This window comes from Oncorhynchus clarkii, unplaced genomic scaffold, assembly GCF_045791955.1.
Source record: "Oncorhynchus clarkii lewisi isolate Uvic-CL-2024 unplaced genomic scaffold, UVic_Ocla_1.0 unplaced_contig_3046_pilon_pilon, whole genome shotgun sequence".
Taxonomy (NCBI): domain Eukaryota; kingdom Metazoa; phylum Chordata; class Actinopteri; order Salmoniformes; family Salmonidae; genus Oncorhynchus; species Oncorhynchus clarkii.
The window spans coordinates 506-24,441 of NW_027257998.1; the positions used below are offsets into that span (position 1 = coordinate 506).

A 23,936-nucleotide genomic window follows, 5' to 3' on the forward strand; every position below is an offset into this window, starting at 1 on the left:
CAGTAATAGTGGATCCCAGCCTCCCCACACACCTGGTTATTGATACAGTAATAGTGGATCCCAGCCTCCTACACACCTGGTTATTGATACAGTAATAGTGGATCCCAGCCTACCCACACACCTGGTTATTGATACAGTAATAGTGGATCTCAGCCTCTCCACACACCTGGTTATTGATACAATAATAGTGGATCCCAGCCTCCCCACACACCTGGTTATTGATACAGTAATAGTGGATCCCAGCCTCTCCACACACCTGGTTATTGATACAGTAATAGTGGATCCCAGCCTCTCCACACACCTGGTTATTGATACAGTAATAGTGGATCCCAGCCTCCCCACACACCTGGTTATTGATACAGTAATAGTGGATCCCAGCCTCCCCACACACCTGGTTATTGATACAGTAATAGTGGATCCCAGCCTCCCCACACACCTGGTTATTGATACAGTAATAGTGGATCCCAGCCTCCCCACACACCTGGTTATTGATACAGTAATAGTGGATCCCAGCCTCCCCACACCTGGTTATTGATACAGTAATAGTGGATCCCAGCCTCCTACACACCTGGTTATTGATACAGTAATAGTGGATCCCAGCCTCCCTACACACCTGGTTATTGATACAGTAATAGTGGATCCCAGCCTCCTACACACCTGGTTATTGATACAGTAATAGTGGATCCCAGCCTCCCCACACACCTGGTTATTGATACAGTAACAGTGGATCCCAGCCTCCCCACACACCTGGTTATTGATACAGTAATAGTGGATCCCAGCCTCCTACACACCTGGTTATTGATACAGTAATAGTGGATCCAAGCCTCCCTACACACCTGGTTATTGATACAGTAATAGTGGATCCCAGCCTCCCCACACACCTGGTTATTGATACAGTAATAGTGGATCCCAGCCTCCCTACACACCTGGTTATTGATACAGTAATAGTGGATCTAAGCCTCCTACACACCTGGTTATTGATACAGTAATAGTGGATCCCAGCCTCCCCACACACCTGGTTATTGATACAGTAATAGTGGATCCCAGCCTCCCCACACACCTGGTTATTGATACAGTAATAGTGGATCCCAGCCTCCTACACACCTGGTTATTGATACAGTAATAGTGGATCCAAGCCTCCTACACACCTGGTTATTGATACAGTAATAGTGGATCCCAGCCTCCCCACACACCTGGTTATTGATACAGTAATAGTGGATCCCAGCCTCCCCACACACCTGGTTATTGATACAGTAATAGTGGATCCCAGCCTCCCCACACACCTGGTTATTGATACAGTAATAGTGGATCCCAGCCTCCCCACACACCTGGTTATTGATACAGTAATATTGGATCCAAGCCTCCCCACAAACCTGGTTATTGATACAGTAAAAGTGGATCCAAGCCTCCTACACACCTGGTTATTGATACAGTAATAGTGGATCCCAGCCTCCCCACACACCTGGTTATTGATACAGTAATAGTGGATCCAAGCCTCCTACACACCTGGTTTTTGATACAGTAATAGTGGATCCGAGCCTCCCCACACACCTGGTTATTGATACAGTAATAGTGGATCCCAGCCTCCCCACACACCTGGTTATTGATACAGTAATAGTGGATCCCAGCCTCTCCACACACCTGGTTATTGATACAGTAATAGTGGATCCCAGCCTCCCCACACACCTGGTTATTGATACAGTAATAGTGGATCCCAGCCTCCCCACACACCTGGTTATTGATACAGTAATAGTGGATCCAAGCCTCCTACACACCTGGTTATTGATACAGTAATAGTGGATCCCAGCCTCCCCACACACCTGGTTATTGATACAGTAATAGTGGATCCCAGCCTCCCTACACACCTGGTTATTGATACAGTAATAGTGGATCCCAGCCTCCCTAAACACCTGGTTATTGATACAGTAATAGTGGATCCCAGCCTCCCTACACACCTGGTTATTGATACAGTAATAGTGGATCCCAGCCTCCCCACACACCTGGTTATTGATACAGTAATAGTGGATCCAAGCCTCCTACACACCTGGTTATTGATACAGTAATAGTGGATCCAAGCCTCCCTACACACCTGGTTATTGATACAGTAATAGTGGATCCAAGCCTCCTACACACCTGGTTATTGATACAGTAATAGTGGATCCAAGCCTCCCTACACACCTGGTTATTGATACAGTAATAGTGGATCCCAGCCTCCCCACACACCTGGTTATTGATACAGTAATAGTGGATCCCAGCCTCCCTACACACCTGGTTATTGATACAGTAATAGTGGATCCCAGCCTCCCCACACACCTGGTTATTGATACAGTAATAGTGGATCCAAGCCTCCTACACACCTGGTTATTGATACAGTAATAGTGGATCCAAGCCTCCCCACACACCTGGTTATTGATACAGTAATAGTGGATCCCAGCCTCCCCACACACCTGGTTATTGATACAGTAATAGTGGATCCCAGCCTCCCCACACACCTGGTTATTGATACAGTAATAGTGGATCCCAGCCTCCTACACACCTGGTTATTGATACAGTAATAGTGGATCCAAGCCTCCTACACACCTGGTTATTGATACAGTAATAGTGGATCCCAGCCTCCCCACACACCTGGTTATTGATACAGTAATAGTGGATCCCAGCCTCCCCACACACCTGGTTATTGATACAGTAATAGTGGATCCCAGCCTCCCCACACACCTGGTTATTGATACAGTAATAGTGGATCCAAGCCTCCCCACACACCTGGTTATTGATACAGTAATAGTGGATCCCAGCCTCCCCACACACCTGGTTATTGATACAGTAATAGTGGATCCCAGCCTCCCTACACACCTGGTTTTGATACAGTAATAGTGGATCCAAGCCTCCTACACACCTGGTTATTGATACAGTAATAGTGGATCCCAGCCTCCCCACACACCTGGTTATTGATACAGTAATAGTGGATCCAAGCCTCCTACACACCTGGTTATTGATACAGTAATAGTGGATCCCAGCCTCCCCACACACCTGGTTATTGATACAGTAATAGTGGATCCCAGCCTCCCCACACACCTGGTTATTGATACAGTAATAGTGGATCCAGCCTCCCCACACACCTGGTTATTGATACAGTAATAGTGGATCCCAGCCTCCCCACACACCTGGTTATTGATACAGTAATAGTGGATCCCAGCCTCCCCACACACCTGGTTATTGATACAGTAATAGTGGATCCAAGCCTCCTACACACCTGGTTATTGATACAGTAATAGTGGATCCCAGCCTCCCCACACACCTGGTTATTGATACAGTAATAGTGGATCCCAGCCTCCCCACACACCTGGTTATTGATACAGTAATAGTGGATCCCAGCCTCCCCACACACCTGGTTATTGATACAGTAATAGTGGATCCCAGCCTCCCCACACACCTGGTTATTGATACAGTAATAGTGGATCCCAGCCTCCCCACACACCTGGTTATTGATACAGTAATAGTGGATCCCAGCCTCCCCACACACCTGGTTATTGATACAGTAATAGTGGATCCCAGCCTCCCCACACACCTGGTTATTGATACAGTAATAGTGGATCCCAGCCTCCCTACACACCTGGTTATTGATACAGTAATAGTGGATCCCAGCCTCCCCACACACCTGGTTATTGATACAGTAATAGTGGATCCCAGCCTCCCCACACACCTGGTTATTGATACAGTAATAGTGGATCCCAGCCTCCCCACACACCTGGTTATTGATACAGTAATAGTGGATCCCAGCCTCCCCACACACCTGGTTATTGATACAGTAATAGTGGATCCCAGCCTCCCCACACACCTGGTTATTGATACAGTAATAGTGGATCCCAGCCTCCCACACACCTGGTTATTGATACAGTAATAGTGGATCCCAGCCTCCCCACACACCTGGTTATTGATACAGTAATAGTGGATCCCAGCCTCCCCACACACCTGGTTATTGATACAGTAATAGTGGATCCCAGCCTCCCACACACCTGGTTATTGATACAGTAATAGTGGATCCCAGCCTCCCCACACACCTGGTTATTGATACAGTAATAGTGGATCCCAGCCTCCCCACACACCTGGTTATTGATACAGTAATAGTGGATCCCAGCCTCCCCACACACCTGGTTATTGATACAGTAATAGTGGATCCCAGCCTCCCTACACACCTGGTTATTGATACAGTAATAGTGGATCCCAGCCTCCCCACACACCTGGTTATTGATACAGTAATAGTGGATCCCAGCCTCCTACACACCTGGTTATTGATACAGTAATAGTGGATCCCAGCCTCCCCACACACCTGGTTATTGATACAGTAATAGTGGATCCAGCCTCCCACACACCTGGTTATTGATACAGTAATAGTGGATCCCAGCCTCCCCACACACCTGGTTATTGATACAGTAATAGTGGATCCCAGCCTCCCCACACACCTGGTTATTGATACAGTAATAGTGGATCCCAGCCTCTCCCACACACCTGGTTATTGATACAGTAATAGTGGATCCCAGCCTCCCCACACACCTGGTTATTGATACAGTAATAGTGGATCCCAGCCTCCCCACACACCTGGTTATTGATACAGTAATAGTGGATCCCAGCCTCCCCACACACCTGGTTATTGATACAGTAATAGTGGATCCCAGCCTCCCCACACACCTGGTTATTGATACAGTAATAGTGGATCCCAGCCTCCCCACACACCTGGTTATTGATACAGTAATAGTGGATCCCAGCCTCCCACACACCTGGTTATTGATACAGTAATAGTGGATCCCAGCCTCCCCACACACCTGGTTATTGATACAGTAATAGTGGATCCCAGCCTCCCCACACACCTGGTTATTGATACAGTAATAGTGGATCCCAGCCTCCCCACACACCTGGTTATTGATACAGTAATAGTGGATCCCAGCCTCCCCACACACCTGGTTATTGATACAGTAATAGTGGATCCCAGCCTCCCCACACACCTGGTTATTGATACAGTAATAGTGGATCCCAGCCTCCCCACACACCTGGTTATTGATACAGTAATAGTGGATCCCAGCCTCCCCACACACCTGGTTATTGATACAGTAATAGTGGATCCCAGCCTCCCCACACACCTGGTTATTGATACAGTAATAGTGGATCCCAGCCTCCCCACACACCTGGTTATTGATACAGTAATAGTGGATCCCAGCCTCCCCACACACCTGGTTATTGATACAGTAATAGTGGATCCCAGCCTCCCTACACACCTGGTTATTGATACAGTAATAGTGGATCCCAGCCTCCCTACACACCTGGTTATTGATACAGTAATAGTGGATCCCAGCCTCCCTACACACCTGGTTATTGATACAGTAATAGTGGATCCCAGCCTCCCCACACACCTGGTTATTGATACAGTAATAGTGGATCCCAGCCTCCCCACACACCTGGTTATTGATACAGTAATAGTGGATCCCAGCCTCCTACACACCTGGTTATTGATACAGTAATAGTGGATCCAAGCCTCCTACACACCTGGTTATTGATACAGTAATAGTGGATCCCAGCCTCCCCACACACCTGGTTATTGATACAGTAATAGTGGATCCCAGCCTCCCTACACACCTGGTTATTGATACAGTAATAGTGGATCCCAGCCTCCCTACACACCTGGTTATTGATACAGTAATAGTGGATCCCAGCCTCCCCACACACCTGGTTATTGATACAGTAATAGTGGATCCCAGCCTCCCCACACACCTGGTTATTGATACAGTAATAGTGGATCCCAGCCTCCTACACACCTGGTTATTGATACAGTAATAGTGGATCCAAGCCTCCTACACACCTGGTTATTGATACAGTAATAGTGGATCCCAGCCTCCCCACACACCTGGTTATTGATACAGTAATAGTGGATCCCAGCCTCCCCACACACCTGGTTATTGATACAGTAATAGTGGATCCCAGCCTCCCCACACACCTGGTTATTGATACAGTAATAGTGGATCCACAGCCTCCCCACACACCTGGTTATTGATACAGTAATAGTGGATCCAAGCCTCCTACACACCTGGTTATTGATACAGTAATAGTGGATCCCAGCCTCCCCACACACCTGGTTATTGATACAGTAATAGTGGATCCAAGCCTCCTACACACCTGGTTATTGATACAGTAATAGTGGATCCCAGCCTCCCCACACACCTGGTTATTGATACAGTAATAGTGGATCCCAGCCTCCTACACACCTGGTTATTGATACAGTAATAGTGGATCCAAGCCTCCTACACACCTGGTTATTGATACAGTAATAGTGGATCCCAGCCTCCCCACACACCTGGTTATTGATACAGTAATAGTGGATCCCAGCCTCCCCACACACCTGGTTATTGATACAGTAATAGTGGATACAGTAATAGTGGATCCCAGCCTCCCCACACACCTGGTTATTGATACAGTAATAGTGGATCCCAGCCTCCCCACACACCTGGTTATTGATACAGTAATAGTGGATCCAAGCCTCCTACACACCTGGTTATTGATACAGTAATAGTGGATCCCAGCCTCCCCACACACCTGGTTATTGATACAGTAATAGTGGATCCCAGCCTCCCCACACACCTGGTTATTGATACAGTAATAGTGGATCCCAGCCTCCCTACACACCTGGTTATTGATACAGTAATAGTGGATCCCAGCCTCCCCACACACCTGGTTATTGATACAGTAATAGTGGATCCCAGCCTCCCCACACACCTGGTTATTGATACAGTAATAGTGGATCCAAGCCTCCCCTACACACCTGGTTATTGATACAGTAATAGTGGATCCCAAGCCTCCCACACACACCTGGTTATTGATACAGTAATAGTGGATCCAAGCCTCCTACACACCTGGTTATTGATACAGTAATAGTGGATCCCAGCCTCCCCACACACCTGGTTATTGATACAGTAATAGTGGATCCCAGCCTCCCCACACACCTGGTTATTGATACAGTAATAGTGGATCCCAGCCTCCCCACACACCTGGTTATTGATACAGTAATAGTGGATCCCAGCCTCCCCACACACCTGGTTATTGATACAGTAATAGTGGATCCCAGCCTCCCCACACACCTGGTTATTGATACAGTAATAGTGGATCCCAGCCTCCCCACACACCTGGTTATTGATACAGTAATAGTGGATCCCAGCCTCCCCACACACCTGGTTATTGATACAGTAATAGTGGATCCCAGCCTCCCCACACACCTGGTTATTGATACAGTAATAGTGGATCCCAGCCTCCCCACACACCTGGTTATTGATACAGTAATAGTGGATCCCAGCCTCCCCACACACCTGGTTATTGATACAGTAATAGTGGATCCCAGCCTCCCCACACACCTGGTTATTGATACAGTAATAGTGGATCCCAGCCTCCCCACACACCTGGTTATTGATACAGTAATAGTGGATCCCAGCCTCCCCACACACCTGGTTATTGATACAGTAATAGTGGATCCCAGCCTCCCCACACACCTGGTTATTGATACAGTAATAGTGGATCCCAGCCTCCCCACACACCTGGTTATTGATCCAGTAATAGTGGATCCCAGCCTCTCCACACACCTGGTTATTGATACAGCAATAGTGGATCCCAGCCTCCCCACACACCTGGTTATTGATACAGCAATAGTGGATCCCAGCCTCCCCACACACCTGGTTATTGATACAGTAATAGTGGATCCCAGCCTCTCCACACACCTGGTTATTGATACAGTAATAGTGGATCCCAGCCTCCCCACACACCTGGTTATTGATACAGTAATAGTGGATCCCAGCCTCCCTACACACCTGGTTATTGATACAGTAATAGTGGATCCCAGCCTCCCCACACACCTGGTTATTGATACAGTAATAGTGGATCCCAGCCTCCCCACACACCTGGTTATTGATACAGTAAGTGGATCCCAGCCTCTCCACACACCTGGTTATTGATACAGTAATAGTGGATCCCAGCCTCCCCACACACCTGGTTATTGATACAGTAATAGTGGATCCCAGCCTCCCCACACACCTGGTTATTGATACAGCAATAGTGGATCCCAGCCTCTCCACACACCTGGTTATTGATACAGCAATAGTGGATCCCAGCCTCCCCACACACCTGGTTATTGATACAGCAATAGTGGATCCCAGCCTCCCCACACACCTGGTTATTGATACAGTAATAGTGGATCACAGCCTCCCACACACCTGGTTATTGATACAGTAGCTCTGTACAAGAGGATCCAGACTGCTGAATGCAACATGGTGACTGAGGCTAAATCCTTGGGTCTCACTAGTTCTGTACAAGAGGATCCAGACTGCTGACCTCAACGTGGTGACTGAGACTAAATCCTCTGGTCTCACTAGGTCTGTACAAGAGGATCCAGACTGCTGACTGCAACATGGTGACTGAGACTAAATCCTCGGGTCTCACTAGCTCTGTACAAGAGGATCCAGACTGCTGACTGCAACATGGAAACTGAGGCTAAATCCTCTGGTCTCACTAGCTCTGTACAAGAGGGTCCAGACTGCTGACTGCAACACGGAGACTGAGGCTAAATCCTCTGGTCTCACTAGCTCTGTACAAGAGGGTCCAGACTGCTGACTGCAACATGGCGACTGAGGCTAAATCCTCTTCTTACATTACTGCAACCACAGATGGAGACAGTGAACATTCACACAGTAACCAATTCTGTAATAGGGATCTTACGACTCCGTACATGTTCATGGAGTAATCACAATCACACCAGCTCCTCTGCGGTTGTAAAACAGGATGTCTGAGGGGCTTCGCTAAAGATCTGGTGATTAAAGGGGAGTTTAGCTGTGTTTATTAAACACATATGGCCATGTTCAGGGTGAGAAATGTACATGTCTTCTGTCTTCTTCTTCTTCTGTCTGTTGTAGCCTGCAGAGCCTGACAGACCATCTGTCTGGAGGGAGTTTGGTGCAGATAAACCGGTTGAACCAGACCATCAATCTGTCTGGAGGGAGTTTGGTGCAGATAACCTGATAAACCAGACCACCTGTAGGGAGGGAGTTTGGTGCAGATAACCTGATGAACCAGACCACCTGTAGGGAGGGAGTTTGGTGCAGATAACCTGATGAACCAGACCACCTGTAGGGAGGGAGTTTGGTGCAGATAACCTGATGAACCAGACCACCTGTAGGGAGGGAGTTTGGTGCAGATAACCTGATGAACCAGACCACCTGTAGGGAGGGAGTTTGGTGCAGATAACCTGATGAACCAGACCACCTGTAGGGAGGGAGTTTGGTGCAGATAACCTGATGAACCAGACCACCTGTAGGGAGGGAGGGAGTTTGGTGCAGATAACCTGATGACGGGTCAGGGCTTCCCTAATCTACTGTGGTCAGGGCTTCCCTATTCTCCAAGCTGATCCTGGATAGATAGATGGTTGTTGACAGTGGTACCACTATGGGATCAGCTTGGATAGATAGATGGTAGCTGGCAGTGGTACCACTATGGGATCAGCTTGGATGGATAGATGGTAGCTGTTATTTACTTGTCTTAACCGATCGCTGCCTCCCTCTGAGACTGATGTACACAGCTGCTGATTTGTAATGGGGCTCGGCTGACACGCACGCACGCACGCACACGCACACACACACACACACACACACAGCGTTATAATTTAGTCTGGCTCGCCCAGTGACGCCCACCGTTTCACCTAACATGCTTGGTATGCTTGGGAATGATCCTCTGCCAATGAGAGCCTGATTTACAAGAGGACGTGAGGGGGGGGGGGGGGGGGGGGGGGACTTTCCTGCCGCAGTAAATGTCCAGATGCATTATTTAATGAATTATAACTACGACTGTTTATCTGTGTAGAGGTATTAGCCTGTCTGACTGTTTATCTGTGTAGAGGTATTAGCCTGTCTGACTGTTTATCTGTGTAGAGGTATTAGCCTGTCTGACTGTTTATCTGTGTAGAGGTATTAGCCTGTCTGACTGTTTATCTGTGTAGAGGTATTAGCCTGTCTGAGTGTTTATCTGTGTAGAGGTATTAGCCTGTCTGACTGTTTAGCTGTGTAGAGGTATTAGCCTGTCTGACTGTTTATCTGTGTAGAGGTATTAGCCTGTCTGACTGTTTATCTGTGTAGAGGTATTAGCCTGTCTGACTGTTTATCTGTGTAGAGGTATTAGCCTGTCTGACTGTTTATCTGTGTAGAGGTATTAGCTTGTCTGACTGTTTATCTGTGTAGAGGTATTAGCCTGTCTGACTGTTTATCTGTGTAGAGGTATTAGCCTGTCTGACTGTTTATCTGTGTAGAGGTATTAGCCTGTCTGATTGTTTATCTGTGTAGAGGTATTAGCCTGTCTGATTGTTTATCTGTGTAGAGGTATTAGCCTGTCTGATTGTTTATCTGTGTAGAGGTATTAGCCTGTCTGACTGTTTATCTGTGTAGAGGTATTAGCCTGTCTGACTGTTTATCTGTGTAGAGGTATTAGCCTGTCTGACTGTTTATCTGTGTAGAGGTATTAGCCTGTCTGACTGTTTATCTGTGTAGAGGTATTAGCCTGTCTGACTGTTTATCTGTGTAGAGGTATTAGCCTGTCTGATTGTTTATCTGTGTAGAGGTATTAGCCTGTCTGACTGTTTATCTGTGTAGAGGTATTAGCCTGTCTGACTGTTTATCTGTGTAGAGGTATTAGCCTGTCTGACTGTTTATCTGTGTAGAGGTATTAGCCTGTCTGACTGTTTATCTGTGTAGAGGTATTAGCCTGTCTGAGTGTTTATCTGTGTAGAGGTATTAGCCTGTCTGACTGTTTATCTGTGTAGAGGTATTAGCCTGTCTGACTGTTTATCTGTGTAGAGGTATTAGCCTGTCTGAGTGTTTATCTGTGTAGAGGTATTAGCCTGTCTGAGTGTTTATCTGTGTAGAGGTATTAGCCTGTCTGACTGTTTATCTGTGTAGAGGTATTAGCCTGTCTGACTGTTTATCTGTGTAGAGGTATTAGCCTGTCTGACTGTTTATCTGTGTAGAGGTATTAGCCTGTCTTACTGTTTATCTGTGTAGAGGTATTAGCCTGTCTTACTGTTTATCTGTGTAGAGGTATTAGCCTGTCTGACTGTTTATCTGTGTAGAGGTATTAGCCTGTCTGACTGTTTATCTGTGTAGAGGTATTAGCCTGTCTGACTGTTTATCTGTGTAGAGGTATTAGCCTGTCTGACTGTTTATCTGTGTAGAGGTATTAGCCTGTCTGACTGTTTATCTGTGTAGAGGTATTAGCCTGTCTGACTGTTTATCTGTGTAGAGGTATTAGCCTGTCTGACTGTTTATCTGTGTAGAGGTATTAGCCTGTCTGATTGTTTATCTGTGTAGAGGTATTAGCCTGTCTGAGTGTGTTAAGAGCAGTTGGGATGGTGGAACTTTGGCCTCCAATGGCTGCTAGGATAGATTCTAGGCCTGTAGTTTCAACAGATTCAATACACAGCTACACATCAACAACAACACAGCAACACAGCAACACAGCAACACATCAACACAGCAACACAACAACACATCAACAACAACACAGCAACACAGCAACAACAACACATTAACACCAACAACACATCAACACAACAACATAGCAACGCAACATCAACACATCAACAAAACAACACATCAACACAACACCAACAACACAACAACACATTAACATATTAACACAACAACACATCAACAACAACACAACAACACATCAACAACAACATATCAACACAACACACCAACACAACAACACATCAACAACAACACAGCAACACAACAACACATCAACACAACAACACATCAACACATCAACAACAACACAACAACACATCAACAACAACATATCAACACAACACACCAACACAACAACACATCAACAACAACACAGCAACACAGCAACACAACAACACATCAACACAACAACACAACAACACATCAACAACAACACATCAACACAACAACAACAACACAACAACAACAACACATCAACAACAACACAACAACAACAACACATCAACACAACAACACATCAACACATCAACAACAACACAACAACACATCAACAACAACATATCAACACAACACACCAACACAACAACACATCAACAACAACACAGCAACACAACAACACATCAACACAACACATCAACACAACAACACATCAACACAACAACACATCAACACAACAACACATCAACACATCAACACAACAACACATCAACACATCAACACATCAACAACAACAACAACATGAAGGAAACATGACAACAAATGTATCAAATATTTGTTTATTTCTTTTATAAAATCACTTTACAAAATGTTGTTGTTTCTATTGGAATGTTAATCTCTATAAAATGATGTGTGTAAATGACCAGGGTGGAGGAAGAGAACAGGCAGGAAGAAGAGTGTCTGAATTAGCCTGGTCCCAGATCAGTTTGTGCTGCGCTACAACGATCATCACAGGAGTTGGCAAGACACTACAGACAGATCTGGGACCAGACTGTGACTGAACCGACAGAGGCTCCGTAATGTTCCAGCGAAACACAGACAGGAACCTGTCTGTTACAGATCAGATGGAGTCACGTCCCAGTGTTTAGACAATAAGGTCACCTAAACAACCAGCTACTGTAGCAGTCAGTGTTACTGGGGACACAGAGAGATCTTCACTAAAATGGGAACTCCTCTGTTAAAAGGCAACAATACAATCATTCTGAAGTGGCTTTCTATAAAAGGCACATTCATTTTCATCCTAGAACAGCAACAGGGGAATCAGAGGCTTGCATCCCCAATGTCACCCCATTCCCTTTATAGTGCACTACCTTTGACCAGGGCCCATAGGGAATAGGGCCCATAGGGAATAGGGTGCCATTTGACCAGGACACATAGGGAATAGGGTGCCATTTTACCAGGGCCCATAGGGAATAGGGTACCATTTGAACAGGGCCCATAGGGAATAGGGCCCATAGGGAATAGGGTGCCATTTGACCAGGACACATAGGGAATAGGGTGCCATTTGACTAGGGCCCATATGGAATAGGCTGCCATTTGACTAGGGCCCATAGGGAATAGGGTGCCATTTGACCAGGGCCCATAGTGAATAGGGGGCCATTTGACCAGGGCCCATAGGGAATAGGGGGCCATTTGACCAGGGCCTATAGGGAATAGGGTGCCATTTGACCAGGGCCCATAGGGAATAGGGGGACATTTGGGACACAACCCAGAATGAGAACAGGATCAGAGAGATATTAGATTTCAGCTCAAACACATATTGCACCATGAGAATTAACCCATAGGGTTCTGACACACACACACACACACACACACACACACACACACACACACACACACACACACACACACACACACACACACACACACACACACACACACACACACACACACACACACACACACACACCATGTGATTCTATTAATGCTGAGATATCTCATCTGTTGTCTGTCACGAGGCCCACTAGCTCTGGTCCAGGGTGTTAGTGCAGCCTGTTCAGGAGGCTCAGTGTTAGAGAGCAATGCCCTGGACCAGAGCTAGGGGCTACATCCTGGACTGTACAGTCACACCTCACACAGTCACACTACAGTCACACCACACAGTCACACTACAGTCACACTACACAGTCACACCTCACACAGTCACACTACACAGTCACACAACACAGTCACACTACACAGTCACACCTCACACAGTCACACTACACAGTCACACTACACACACACACACAGTCACACTACAGTCACACACCACACAGTCACACCACACAGTCACACTACAGTCACACACCACACAGTCACACACTACACAGTCATACTACACAGTCACACCACACACAGTCACACTACACAGTCACACACCATATAATCACACAGCCCTCACCTACAGTTACACAGCCCTCACCTACAGTCACACAGCCCTCACCTACAGTCACACAGCCCTCACCTACAGTCACACAGCCCTCACCTATAGTCACACAGCCCTCACCTACAGTCACACAGCCCTCACCTACAGTCACACAGCCCTCACCTACAGTCACACAGCCCTTACCTAGTCACACAGCCCTCACCTACAGTCACACAGCCCTCACCTACAGTCACACAGACCTCACCTACAGTCACACAGCCCTCACCTACAGTCACACTGCCCTCACCTACAGCCACACAGCCCTTACCTACAGTCACACAGCCCACACCTACAGTCACACAGCCCACACCTACAGTCACACAGCCCACACCTACAGTCACACAGCCCTCACCTACAGTCACACAGCCCTCACCTACAGTCACACAGCCCTCACCTACAGTCACACAGCCCTCACCTACAGTCACACAGCCCTCACCTACAGTCACACAGCCCTCACCTAAAAATGGAATGGGGGACTTTTCTCTTATCAAAACAAGGGAACATTCTAGGGATGTGAAATCATTGAACATTAAAACATTGAACTGTTGGCACAATAATCTAAATGTCATATTAATAATGAATCTATATAGATGTACACCGCTCCCTCAGATCAGACCTGTTCAAATAAAGACTAGCCATGTCCCTGCTAGCATGCTAGCAGATACCCATAGACTTCCATGCATTGCGCTAATGCTAATTAGCATTGGCTCACGGAACTACCTCTTAACTTCCTTCATACTGGACACAGAGACATAAAGATGGAATCTGACTCTGGGTCAGTAGATAAAGGACCTCATCTGACTCTGGGTCAGTAGATAAAGGGCCTCATCTGACTCTGGGTCAGTAGATAAAGGGCCCCATCTGACTCTGGGTCAGTAGATAAAGGGCCTCATCTGACTCTGGGTCAGTAGATAAAGGGCCTCATCTGACTCTGGGTCAGTAGATAAAGGGCCTCATCTGACTCTGGGTCAGTAGATAAAGGACCTCATCTGACTCTGGGTCAGTAGATAAAGGGCCTCATCTGACTCTGGGTCAGTAGATAAAGGACCTCATCTGACTCTGGGTCAGTAGATAAAGGACCTCATCTGACTCTGGGTCAGTAGATAAAGGCCTTCATCTCTGGGTCAGTAGATAAAGGACCTCATCTGACTCTGGGTCAGTAGATAAAGGACCTCATCTGACTCTGGGTCAGTAGATAAAGGCCTTCATCTCTGGGTCAGTAGATAAAGGACCTCATCTGACTCTGGGTCAGTAGATAAAGGACCTCATCTGACTCTGGGTCAGTAGATAAAGGGCCTCATCTGACTCTGGGTCAGTAGATAAAGGGCCTCATCTGACTCTGGGTCAGTAGATAAAGGGCCTCATCTGACTCTGGGTCAGTAGATAAAGGAGACCATCTGACTCTGGGTCAGTAGATAAAGGACCTCATCTGACTCTGGGTCAGTAGATAAAGGAGATCATCTGACTCTGGGTCAGTAGTAAAGGACCTCATCTGACTCTGGGTCAGTAGATAAAGGGCCTCATCTGATTCTGGGTCAGTAGATAAAGGACCTCATCTGACTCTGGGTCAGTAGACAAAACCCCCTTTAGTGTCCTTTTAACTCTAAAGATGATGAATGCGTGTCAACTCAAATCAATCTGATCATGTTAATGTGAATGAGAGCTGAAGATGGACAAAGAAGAGAGCCGTTATTGGTCAAAACAGGTGATGTGGGTGTTAGTCTTGGTAGTGGGGTTCGATTCCTGGGACGACCCAGAAGTAAAATGTTTGTGTCGTTGCATAAAAGGTTGTGTTAGATATTATATGTTGTTATTATAGTGGGGGCTGACTAGGTGAGGGCTGTGTGATTATAGTGGGGGCTGACTAGGTGAGGGCTGTGTGATTATAGTGGGGGCTGACTAGGTGAGGGCTGTGTGATTATAGTGGGGGCTGACTAGGTGAGGGCTGTGTGATTATAGTGGGGGCTGACTAGGTGAGGGCTGTGTGATTATAGTGGGGGCTGACTAGGTGAGGGCTGTGTGATTATAGTGGGGGCTGACTAGGTGAGGGCTGTGTGATTATAGTGGTTCACCAGGTCTTGTGAGGGGAAGAACGTGGAACGGGGAATAAATTGTGAGGGGGAGAACGTGGAACAGGGAATAAATTGTGAGGGGGAGAACGTGGAACGGGGAATAAAATGTGAGGGGGAGAACGTGGAACAGGGAATAAATTGTGAGGGGGAGAACGTGGAACGGGGAATAAATTGTGAGGGGGAGAACGTGGAACAGGGAATAAATTGTGAGGGGAAGAACGTGGAACAGGGAATACATTGTGAGGGGAAGAACGTGGAACGGGGAATAAATTGTGAGGGGGAGAACGTGGAACAGGGAATAAATTGTGAGGGGAAGAACGTGGAACAGGGAATAAATTGTGAGGGGGAGAACGTGGAACAGGGAATAAATTGTGAGGGGGAGAACGTGGAACAGGGAATAAATTGTGAGGGGGAGAACGTGGAACAGGGAATGCAGATGGATCAATATGAAACTCAACTGTTAAACCTTTCAATGCAGCTGGATCAATATGAAACTCAACTGTTAAACCTTACAATGCAGATGGATCAATATGAAACTCAACTGTTAAACCTTTCAATGCAGATGGATCAATATGCTAATAAGGGATAAGGAGGATGAGGTCAAAGGGCAAGGTTCATTGTACTTCAGTCAGACACTCAAAAATATATATTTTTTTGGTGAGCGATAATTTTTTAGAACTTCTCTAGAATATTGAAAAAAGAAAATGGCAAATCAAGTTAAAAAATCTCCGAATCATCAAAGGTGAAGCAGCGTGATCAAGGTGAGCATCGATTCACGCCCAGTCACACTCAGGACTCCCAGAGCACAACAACCACAACATTAGTCCTAACTACAGGTACAGTGAAATGTCAGTTCTGTGGTTGAGCTCTGTATCTCTAGCCTGTTACAGCAGGAAAACACAGACCCCCCCCCCCCCCTCAAGGCTGGACACAGTAGAGACAGTAATGCTGGACATTCATTCTTTACTATAAAAGCTAACTAAAACACAGCCAAATAGTATTTTCAGATTCTGGCAGCAATTGTGTTAAACCTGTGCATAGTGTTAAGAACCAAACAGAACAAAGGTTCACTTCTATAACTAAACAAGTACTCCTCCCTTGGTTTCATCGTAGGGGTTTTTTAGTAGGTTGGGAGAGATTTGCCACTGGCAGACTGAACACAGTCTGTAGAGACAGTCTACCAGTAGACCGTCGTTAGGACTGCAGCCATGGTCTCTCCTTGACTATAACGGCCGTCGTGTTGACTCTGAGGAGACGGCATCAGCCAGGGTCTCTCCTCGTGTAGAAAGTTCTAGAACAAAGTCCCCCCCCCACCCCCTCCCCAGACGTCCATGTTGTCAGTTGTGCATGAACTAGTTTAATTTCTGTGTACAGCTCCTACCAAAATACAGCCTGGGTTGTCACGGTTACCACTGTTGGCACCAGCAACAGCATACAAAGATGGAGAGTGTGGGTGGAAGACGCAACCGTGGCGTCCTGGCTCCACAGCGCCCTGTCCTCTCCTCTCATTTCTTCCCCTGTTCCTCCCTTCTCTCTGGGAGGGTCAACCGTGGCGTCCTGGCTCCACAGCGCCCTGTCCTCTCCTCTCGTTTCTTCCCCTGTTCCTCCCTTCTCTCTGGGAGGGTCAACCGTGGCGTCCTGGCTCCACAGCGCCCTGTCCTCTCCTCTAATTTCTTCCCCTGTTCCTCCCTTCTCTCTGGGAGGGTCAACCGTGGCGTCCTGGCTCCACAGCGCCCTGTCCTCTCCTCTCATTTCTTCCCCTGTTCCTCCCTTCTCTCTGGGAGGGTCAACCGTGGCGTCCTGGCTCCACAGCGCCCTGTTCTCTCCTCTCATTTCTTCCCCTGTTCCTCCCTTCTCTCTGGGAGGGTCAACCGTGGCGTCCTGGCTCCACAGCGCCCTGTCCTCTCCTCTCGTTTCTTCCCCTGTTCCTCTCTTCTCTCTGGGAGGGTCTCTGTGTGTCTCCCATCCCACTACTCTCCTGTCCTTCCAGGAGGCAGCAGGGGTCTCAGGCTTGTTGTAGTCCCTCTCTGTCCCTCTACTCTCCTGTCCTTCTAGGGGGCAGCAGGGGATCAGGCTGGTTCTAGTCTCTCTCTACTCCACCATGAAGACAGAGAGGATCAGGCTGTTCTAGTCTCTCTCTGTCCCTCTCCACTCCACCATGGAGACAGAGAGGATCAGGCTGGTTATAGTCTCTCTATGTCCCTTTCCACTCCACCATGGAGACAGAGAGGATCAGGCTGGTTCTAGTCTCTCTCTGTCCCTCTCCACTCCACCATGGAGACAGAGAGGATCAGGCTGGTTATAGTCTCTCTATGTCCCACTCCACCATGGAGACAGAGAGGATCAGGCTGGTTATAGTTTCTCTCTGTCCCACTCCACCATGGAGACAGAGAGGATCAGGCTGGTTATAGTCTCTCTCTACTCCACCATGGAGACAGAGAGGATCAGGCTGGTTCTAGTCTCTCTCTGTCCCTCTCCACTCCACCATGGAGACAGAGAGGATCAGGCAGGTTATAGTCTCTCTATGTCCTTGTATCTCTTTCTCAGTATGGACACCTGGTCTTTAAACAACACCGGGTCCAGACGCACATTAGAGTGCACCAGGGGCATGCTGCCAAACCAGCTGGCAAACTTATTCATGCAGCTCTGTCGCTGGGCAAAGTGGTCTGGGTCGGCCCACCGAGACGCTCTGGAGGTCTGTAGGGAGAGGGGGAGACAGAGAGAGAGAGGGAGAGACAGAGACAGAGAGAGAGGGGGTGAGAGAGAGAGAGAGAGAGAGGGCGAGAGAGAGACAGAGACAGAGACAGAGACAGAGAGAGAGAGAGAGAGACAGAGACAGAGACAGAGACAGAGAGACAGAGAGACAGAGAGACAGAGAGACAGAGACAGAGACAGAGACAGAGACAGAGACAGACAGAGAGAGAGAGAGAGAGAGAGGGGGAGAGGGAGAGAGAGAGACAGAGAGAGAGAGAGAGAGAGAGAGAGGGCGAGAGAGAGACAGAGACAGACAGAGAGAGAGACAGAGACAGAGACAGAGACAGACAGAGAGAGAGAGAGAGAGAGAGAGAGAGAGAGAGAGAGAGAGACAGAGACAGACAGAGAGAGAGAGAGAGAGAGAGAGAGAGAGAGAGAGAGAGAGGGTGGGAAGAGAGAGAGGGGGGAGAGAGAGAGACAGAGACAGACAGAGAGAGAGAGAGCGAGAGAGAGAGGGAGGGAGAGGGTGGGAAGAGAGAGAGGGGGGAGAGAGAGAGACAGAGAGAGAGACAGAGGGGGAGAGAGAGAGAGAGGGCGAGAGGGCGAGAGAGAGAGACAGAGAGACAGAGAGAGAGAGAGAGAGAGACAGAGATATTAGTACTGATGGATTCATAATGTTACCAATTAAAGTTGATGGTTTTACTGTAGTTATTGGTTTGTTTATTTGTTTCAGGCCAGAAACCAAATCTATTTAGACAACAATAAGAAACATCTATAACAACGCAGGTGGAACCTGTGGCGTCTGTTGAAGTCATCAGGAACATTAAAGGAAATAAAAAATAACATTAAAAAGCCACGGCACTTCCTGTGCACTTCCTGTGCACTTCCTGTGCACTTCCTGAGGAATGGGAAATTTCCCCCTACAGATATGGCACAGCAGCAAGGGACTCAAAGCCAGAGTTGTTCCTGAGAAGGCTCAAATTCAATGTTAAATTAAATGTTATTGTTTTTTTATTTTATTTTTTATTATTTATTTAACTAGACAGGTCAGTTAAGAACAAAATCTTATTTTCAATGACGGCCTAGGAACAGTGGGTTAACTGCCTTGTTCAGGGGCAGAACAACAGATTTGTACCTTGTCAGCTCGGGGATTTGAACTTGCAACCTTTCGGTTACTAGTCCAACACTCTAACCACTAGGCTACCCTGCCGTGCCCTGCATCGGAAAAGTTAGTTGGATGTGTTTGTGTAAACTTCTCATTGACTATGCTGTTGTCACACCCTGACCATAGAGAGCCTGTTATTCTCTATGTTGGTCAGGTCGGGGGTGTGACATGAGTGGGTCATCTAGGTAATTATATATCTATTTTGGCCTGGTATGATTCCGCAATCAGAGGCAGCTGTTTATCGTTGTCTCTGATTGGTGATCATATTTAGGCAGCCATTTCCCCCTTCGTGCTTTGTGGGATCTTGTCTAGGTATTGTTGCCTGTGAGCACTACTCCCTGAGCCTCACGGTTTGTTTGTTCGCGGTATTTGTTTTTGTTATGAGTTCTCTCTTCCTAATAAAAAGGATGAAAACGTACCACGCTGCTCCTTCATGACGACCGTGACGGCTCTATAGTAATATCTCCTGTTGTTGTTCCTGAAGCAGACCAAACGGGGAAAGACCAGAAAAGACCTCACCTGCACCATCATAGTCTCCTTGTACTGTTTCTTCTGGGTGACCTTGATGGGCGGCAGCTTGGTGACGGCTGACACCAGGAAGTTCATCAGGATGTCTTCACAGTTCGACAGCTGATCCACCAGGCCCCTCAGACTAGCCGGCAGGTAACTGGTGTACAGGTAGTGGTAATATCTACAGGTAAAGACAGGTAGTGGTAATATCTACAGGTAAAGACAGGTAGTGGTAATATCTACAGGTAGTGGTAATATCTACAGGTAGTGGTAATATCTACAGGTAATATCTACAGGTAAAGACAGGTAGTGGTAATATCTACAGGTAGTGGTAATATCTACAGGTAAAGACAGGTAGTGGTAATATCTACAGGTAAAGACAGGTAGTGGTTATATCTACAGGTAAAGACAGGTAGTGGTTATATCTACAGGTAAAGACGGGTAGTGGTAATATCTACAGGTAGTGGTAATATCTACAGGTAGTGGTAATATCTACAGGTAGTGGTAATATCTACAGGTAAAGACGGGTAGTGGTAATATCTACAGGTAGTGGTAATATCTACAGGTAAAGACAGGTAGTGGTAATATCTACAGGTAGTGGTAATATCTACAGGTAAAGACAGGTAGTGGTATCTACAGGTAGTGGTAATATCTACAGGTAATATCTACAGGTAGTGGTAATATCTACAGGTAAAGACAGGTAGTGGTAATATCTACAGGTAAAGACAGGTAGTGGTAATATCTACAGGTAAAGGCAGGTAGTGGTAATATCTACAGGTAAAGACAGGTAGTGGTAATATCTACAGGTAAAGACAGGTAGTGGTAATATCTACAGGTAAAGACAGGTAGTGGTTATATCTACAGGTAAAGGCAGGTAGTGGTTATATCTACAGGTAAAGGCAGGTAGTGGTAATATCTACAGGTAAAGACAGGTAGTGGTAATATCTACAGGTAAAGACAGGTAGTGGTAATATCTACAGGTAAAGGCAGGTAGTGGTAATATCTACAGGTAGTGGTAATATCTACAGGTAGTGGTAATATCTACAGGTAAAGACAGGTAGTGGTAATATCTACAGGTAAAGACAGGTAGTGATTATATCTACAGGTAAAGACAGGTAGTGGTTATATCTACAGGTAAAGACGGGTAGTGGTAATATCTACAGGTAAAGACAGGTAGTGGTAATATCTACAGGTAAAGAAAGGTAGTGGTTATATCTACAGGTAGTGGTAATATCTACAGGTAAAGACAGGTAGTGGTAATAGCTACAGGTAAAGACAGGTAGTGGTAATATCTATAGGTAAAGACAGGTAGTGGTAATATCTACAGGTGAAGACAGGTAGTGGTAATATCTACAGGTAAAGGCAGGTAGTGGTAATATCTACAGGTAGTGGTAATATCTACAGGTAAAGACAGGTAGTGGTAATATCTACAGGTAAAGACAGGTAGTGGTAATATCTACAGGTAGTGGTAATATCTACAGGTAAAGACAGGTACAGGTAGGGTTAGACCGGGAGGGTTAAGGTCAAGGTTCACAGTTAGTGGTAATATCTACAGGTAGTGGTAATATCTACAGGTAGTGGTAATATCTACAGGTAGTGGTAATATCTACAGGTAGTGGTAATATCTACAGGTAAAGACAGGTAGTGGTAATATCTACAGGTAAAGACAGGTAGTGGTTATATCTACAGGTAAAGACAGGTAGTGGTTATATCTACAGGTAAAGACAGGTAGTGGTTATATCTACAGGTAAAGACGGGTAGTGGTAATATCTACAGGTAGTGGTAATATCTACAGGTAGTGGTAATATCTACAGGTAGTGGTAATATCTACAGGTAAAGACGGGTAGTGGTAATATCTACAGGTAGTGGTAATATCTACAGGTAAAGACAGGTAGTGGTAATATCTACAGGTAGTGGTAATATCTACAGGTAAAGACAGGTAGTGGTATCTACAGGTAGTGGTAATATCTACAGGTAATATCTACAGGTAGTGGTAATATCTACAGGTAAAGACAGGTAGTGGTAATATCTACAGGTAAAGACAGGTAGTGGTAATATCTACAGGTAAAGGCAGGTAGTGGTAATATCTACAGGTAAAGACAGTTAGTGGTAATATCTACAGGTAAAGACAGGTAGTGGTTATATCTACAGGTAAAGGCAGGTAGTGGTTATATCTACAGGTAAAGGCAGGTAGTGGTAATATCTACAGGTAAAGACAGGTAGTGGTAATATCTACAGGTAAAGACAGGTAGTGGTAATATCTACAGGTAAAGGCAGGTAGTGGTAATATCTACAGGTAGTGGTAATATCTACAGGTAAAGGCAGGTAGTGGTAATATCTACAGGTAGTGGTAATATCTACAGGTAAAGACAGGTAGTGATTATATCTACAGGTAAAGACAGGTAGTGGTTATATCTACAGGTAAAGACGGGTAGTGGTAATATCTACAGGTAAAGACAGGTAGTGGTAATATCTACAGGTAAAGAAAGGTAGTGGTTATATCTACAGGTAGTGGTAATATCTACAGGTAAAGACAGGTAGTGGTAATAGCTACAGGTAAAGACAGGTAGTGGTAATATCTACAGGTAAAGACAGGTAGTGATTATATCTACAGGTAAAGACAGGTAGTGGTTATATCTACAGGTAAAGACGGGTAGTGGTAATATCTACAGGTAAAGACAGGTAGTGGTAATATCTATAGGTAAAGACAGGTAGTGGTAATATCTACAGGTAAAGAAAGGTAGTGGTTATATCTACAGGTAGTGGTAATATCTACAGGTAAAGACAGGTAGTGGTAATAGCTACAGGTAAAGACAGGTAGTGGTAATATCTATAGGTAAAGACAGGTAGTGGTAATATCTACAGGTGAAGACAGGTAGTGGTAATATCTACAGGTAAAGGCAGGTAGTGGTAATATCTACAGGTAGTGGTAATATCTACAGGTAAAGACAGGTAGTGGTAATATCTACAGGTAAAGACAGGTAGTGGTAATATCTACAGGTAGTGGTAATATCTACAGGTAAAGACAGGTACAGGTAGGGTTAGACCGGGAGGGTTAAGGTCAAGGTTCACAGTTAGTGGTAATATCTACAGGTAGTGGTAATATCTACAGGTAGTGGTAATATCTACAGGTAGTGGTAATATCTACAGGTAAAGACAGGTAGTGGTAATATCTACAGGTAAAGACAGGTAGTGGTAATATCTACAGGTAAAGGCAGGTAGTGGTAATATCTACAGGTAAAGGCAGGTAGTGGTAATATCTACAGGTAGTGGTAATATCTACAGGTAAAGACAGGTAGTGGTAATATCTACAGGTAGTGGTAATATCTACAGGTAGTAATATCTACAGGTAGTGGTAATATCTACAGATAAAGACAGGTAGTGGTAATATCTACAGGTAAAGGCAGGTAGTGGTAATATCTACAGGTAGTGGTAATATCTACAGGTAAAGACAGGTAGTGGTAATATCTACAGGTAGTGGTAATATCTACAGGTAAAGACAGGTAGTGGTAATATCTCCAGGTAGTGGTAATATCTCCAGGTAGTGG

General features: G+C 46.0%; 1 protein-coding gene across 2 annotated transcripts in view; it reads right to left on the reverse strand.

Annotated features, from left to right (window-relative positions):
* Positions 1-17,111: 17,111 nt before the first annotated feature.
* The window catches only part of LOC139394444 (exostosin-1a-like), an 81,056-nt gene continuing 74,231 nt past the window's right edge, over positions 17,112-23,936 (reverse strand). Inside the window, exons 10-11 of one of the 2 annotated variants that reach the window (XM_071142512.1) lie at positions 20,398-20,545; positions 17,112-18,716 (exon numbers count right to left, since the gene is read on the reverse strand). In XM_071142512.1, coding sequence (XP_070998613.1) covers positions 18,531-18,716; positions 20,398-20,545 — 334 coding nt within the window. In that variant the 3' untranslated portion in view covers positions 17,112-18,530. Of the gene's footprint in view, positions 18,717-20,397; positions 20,570-23,936 lie in introns of both variants that reach the window. The other variant, XM_071142511.1, reaches the window with a different exon arrangement.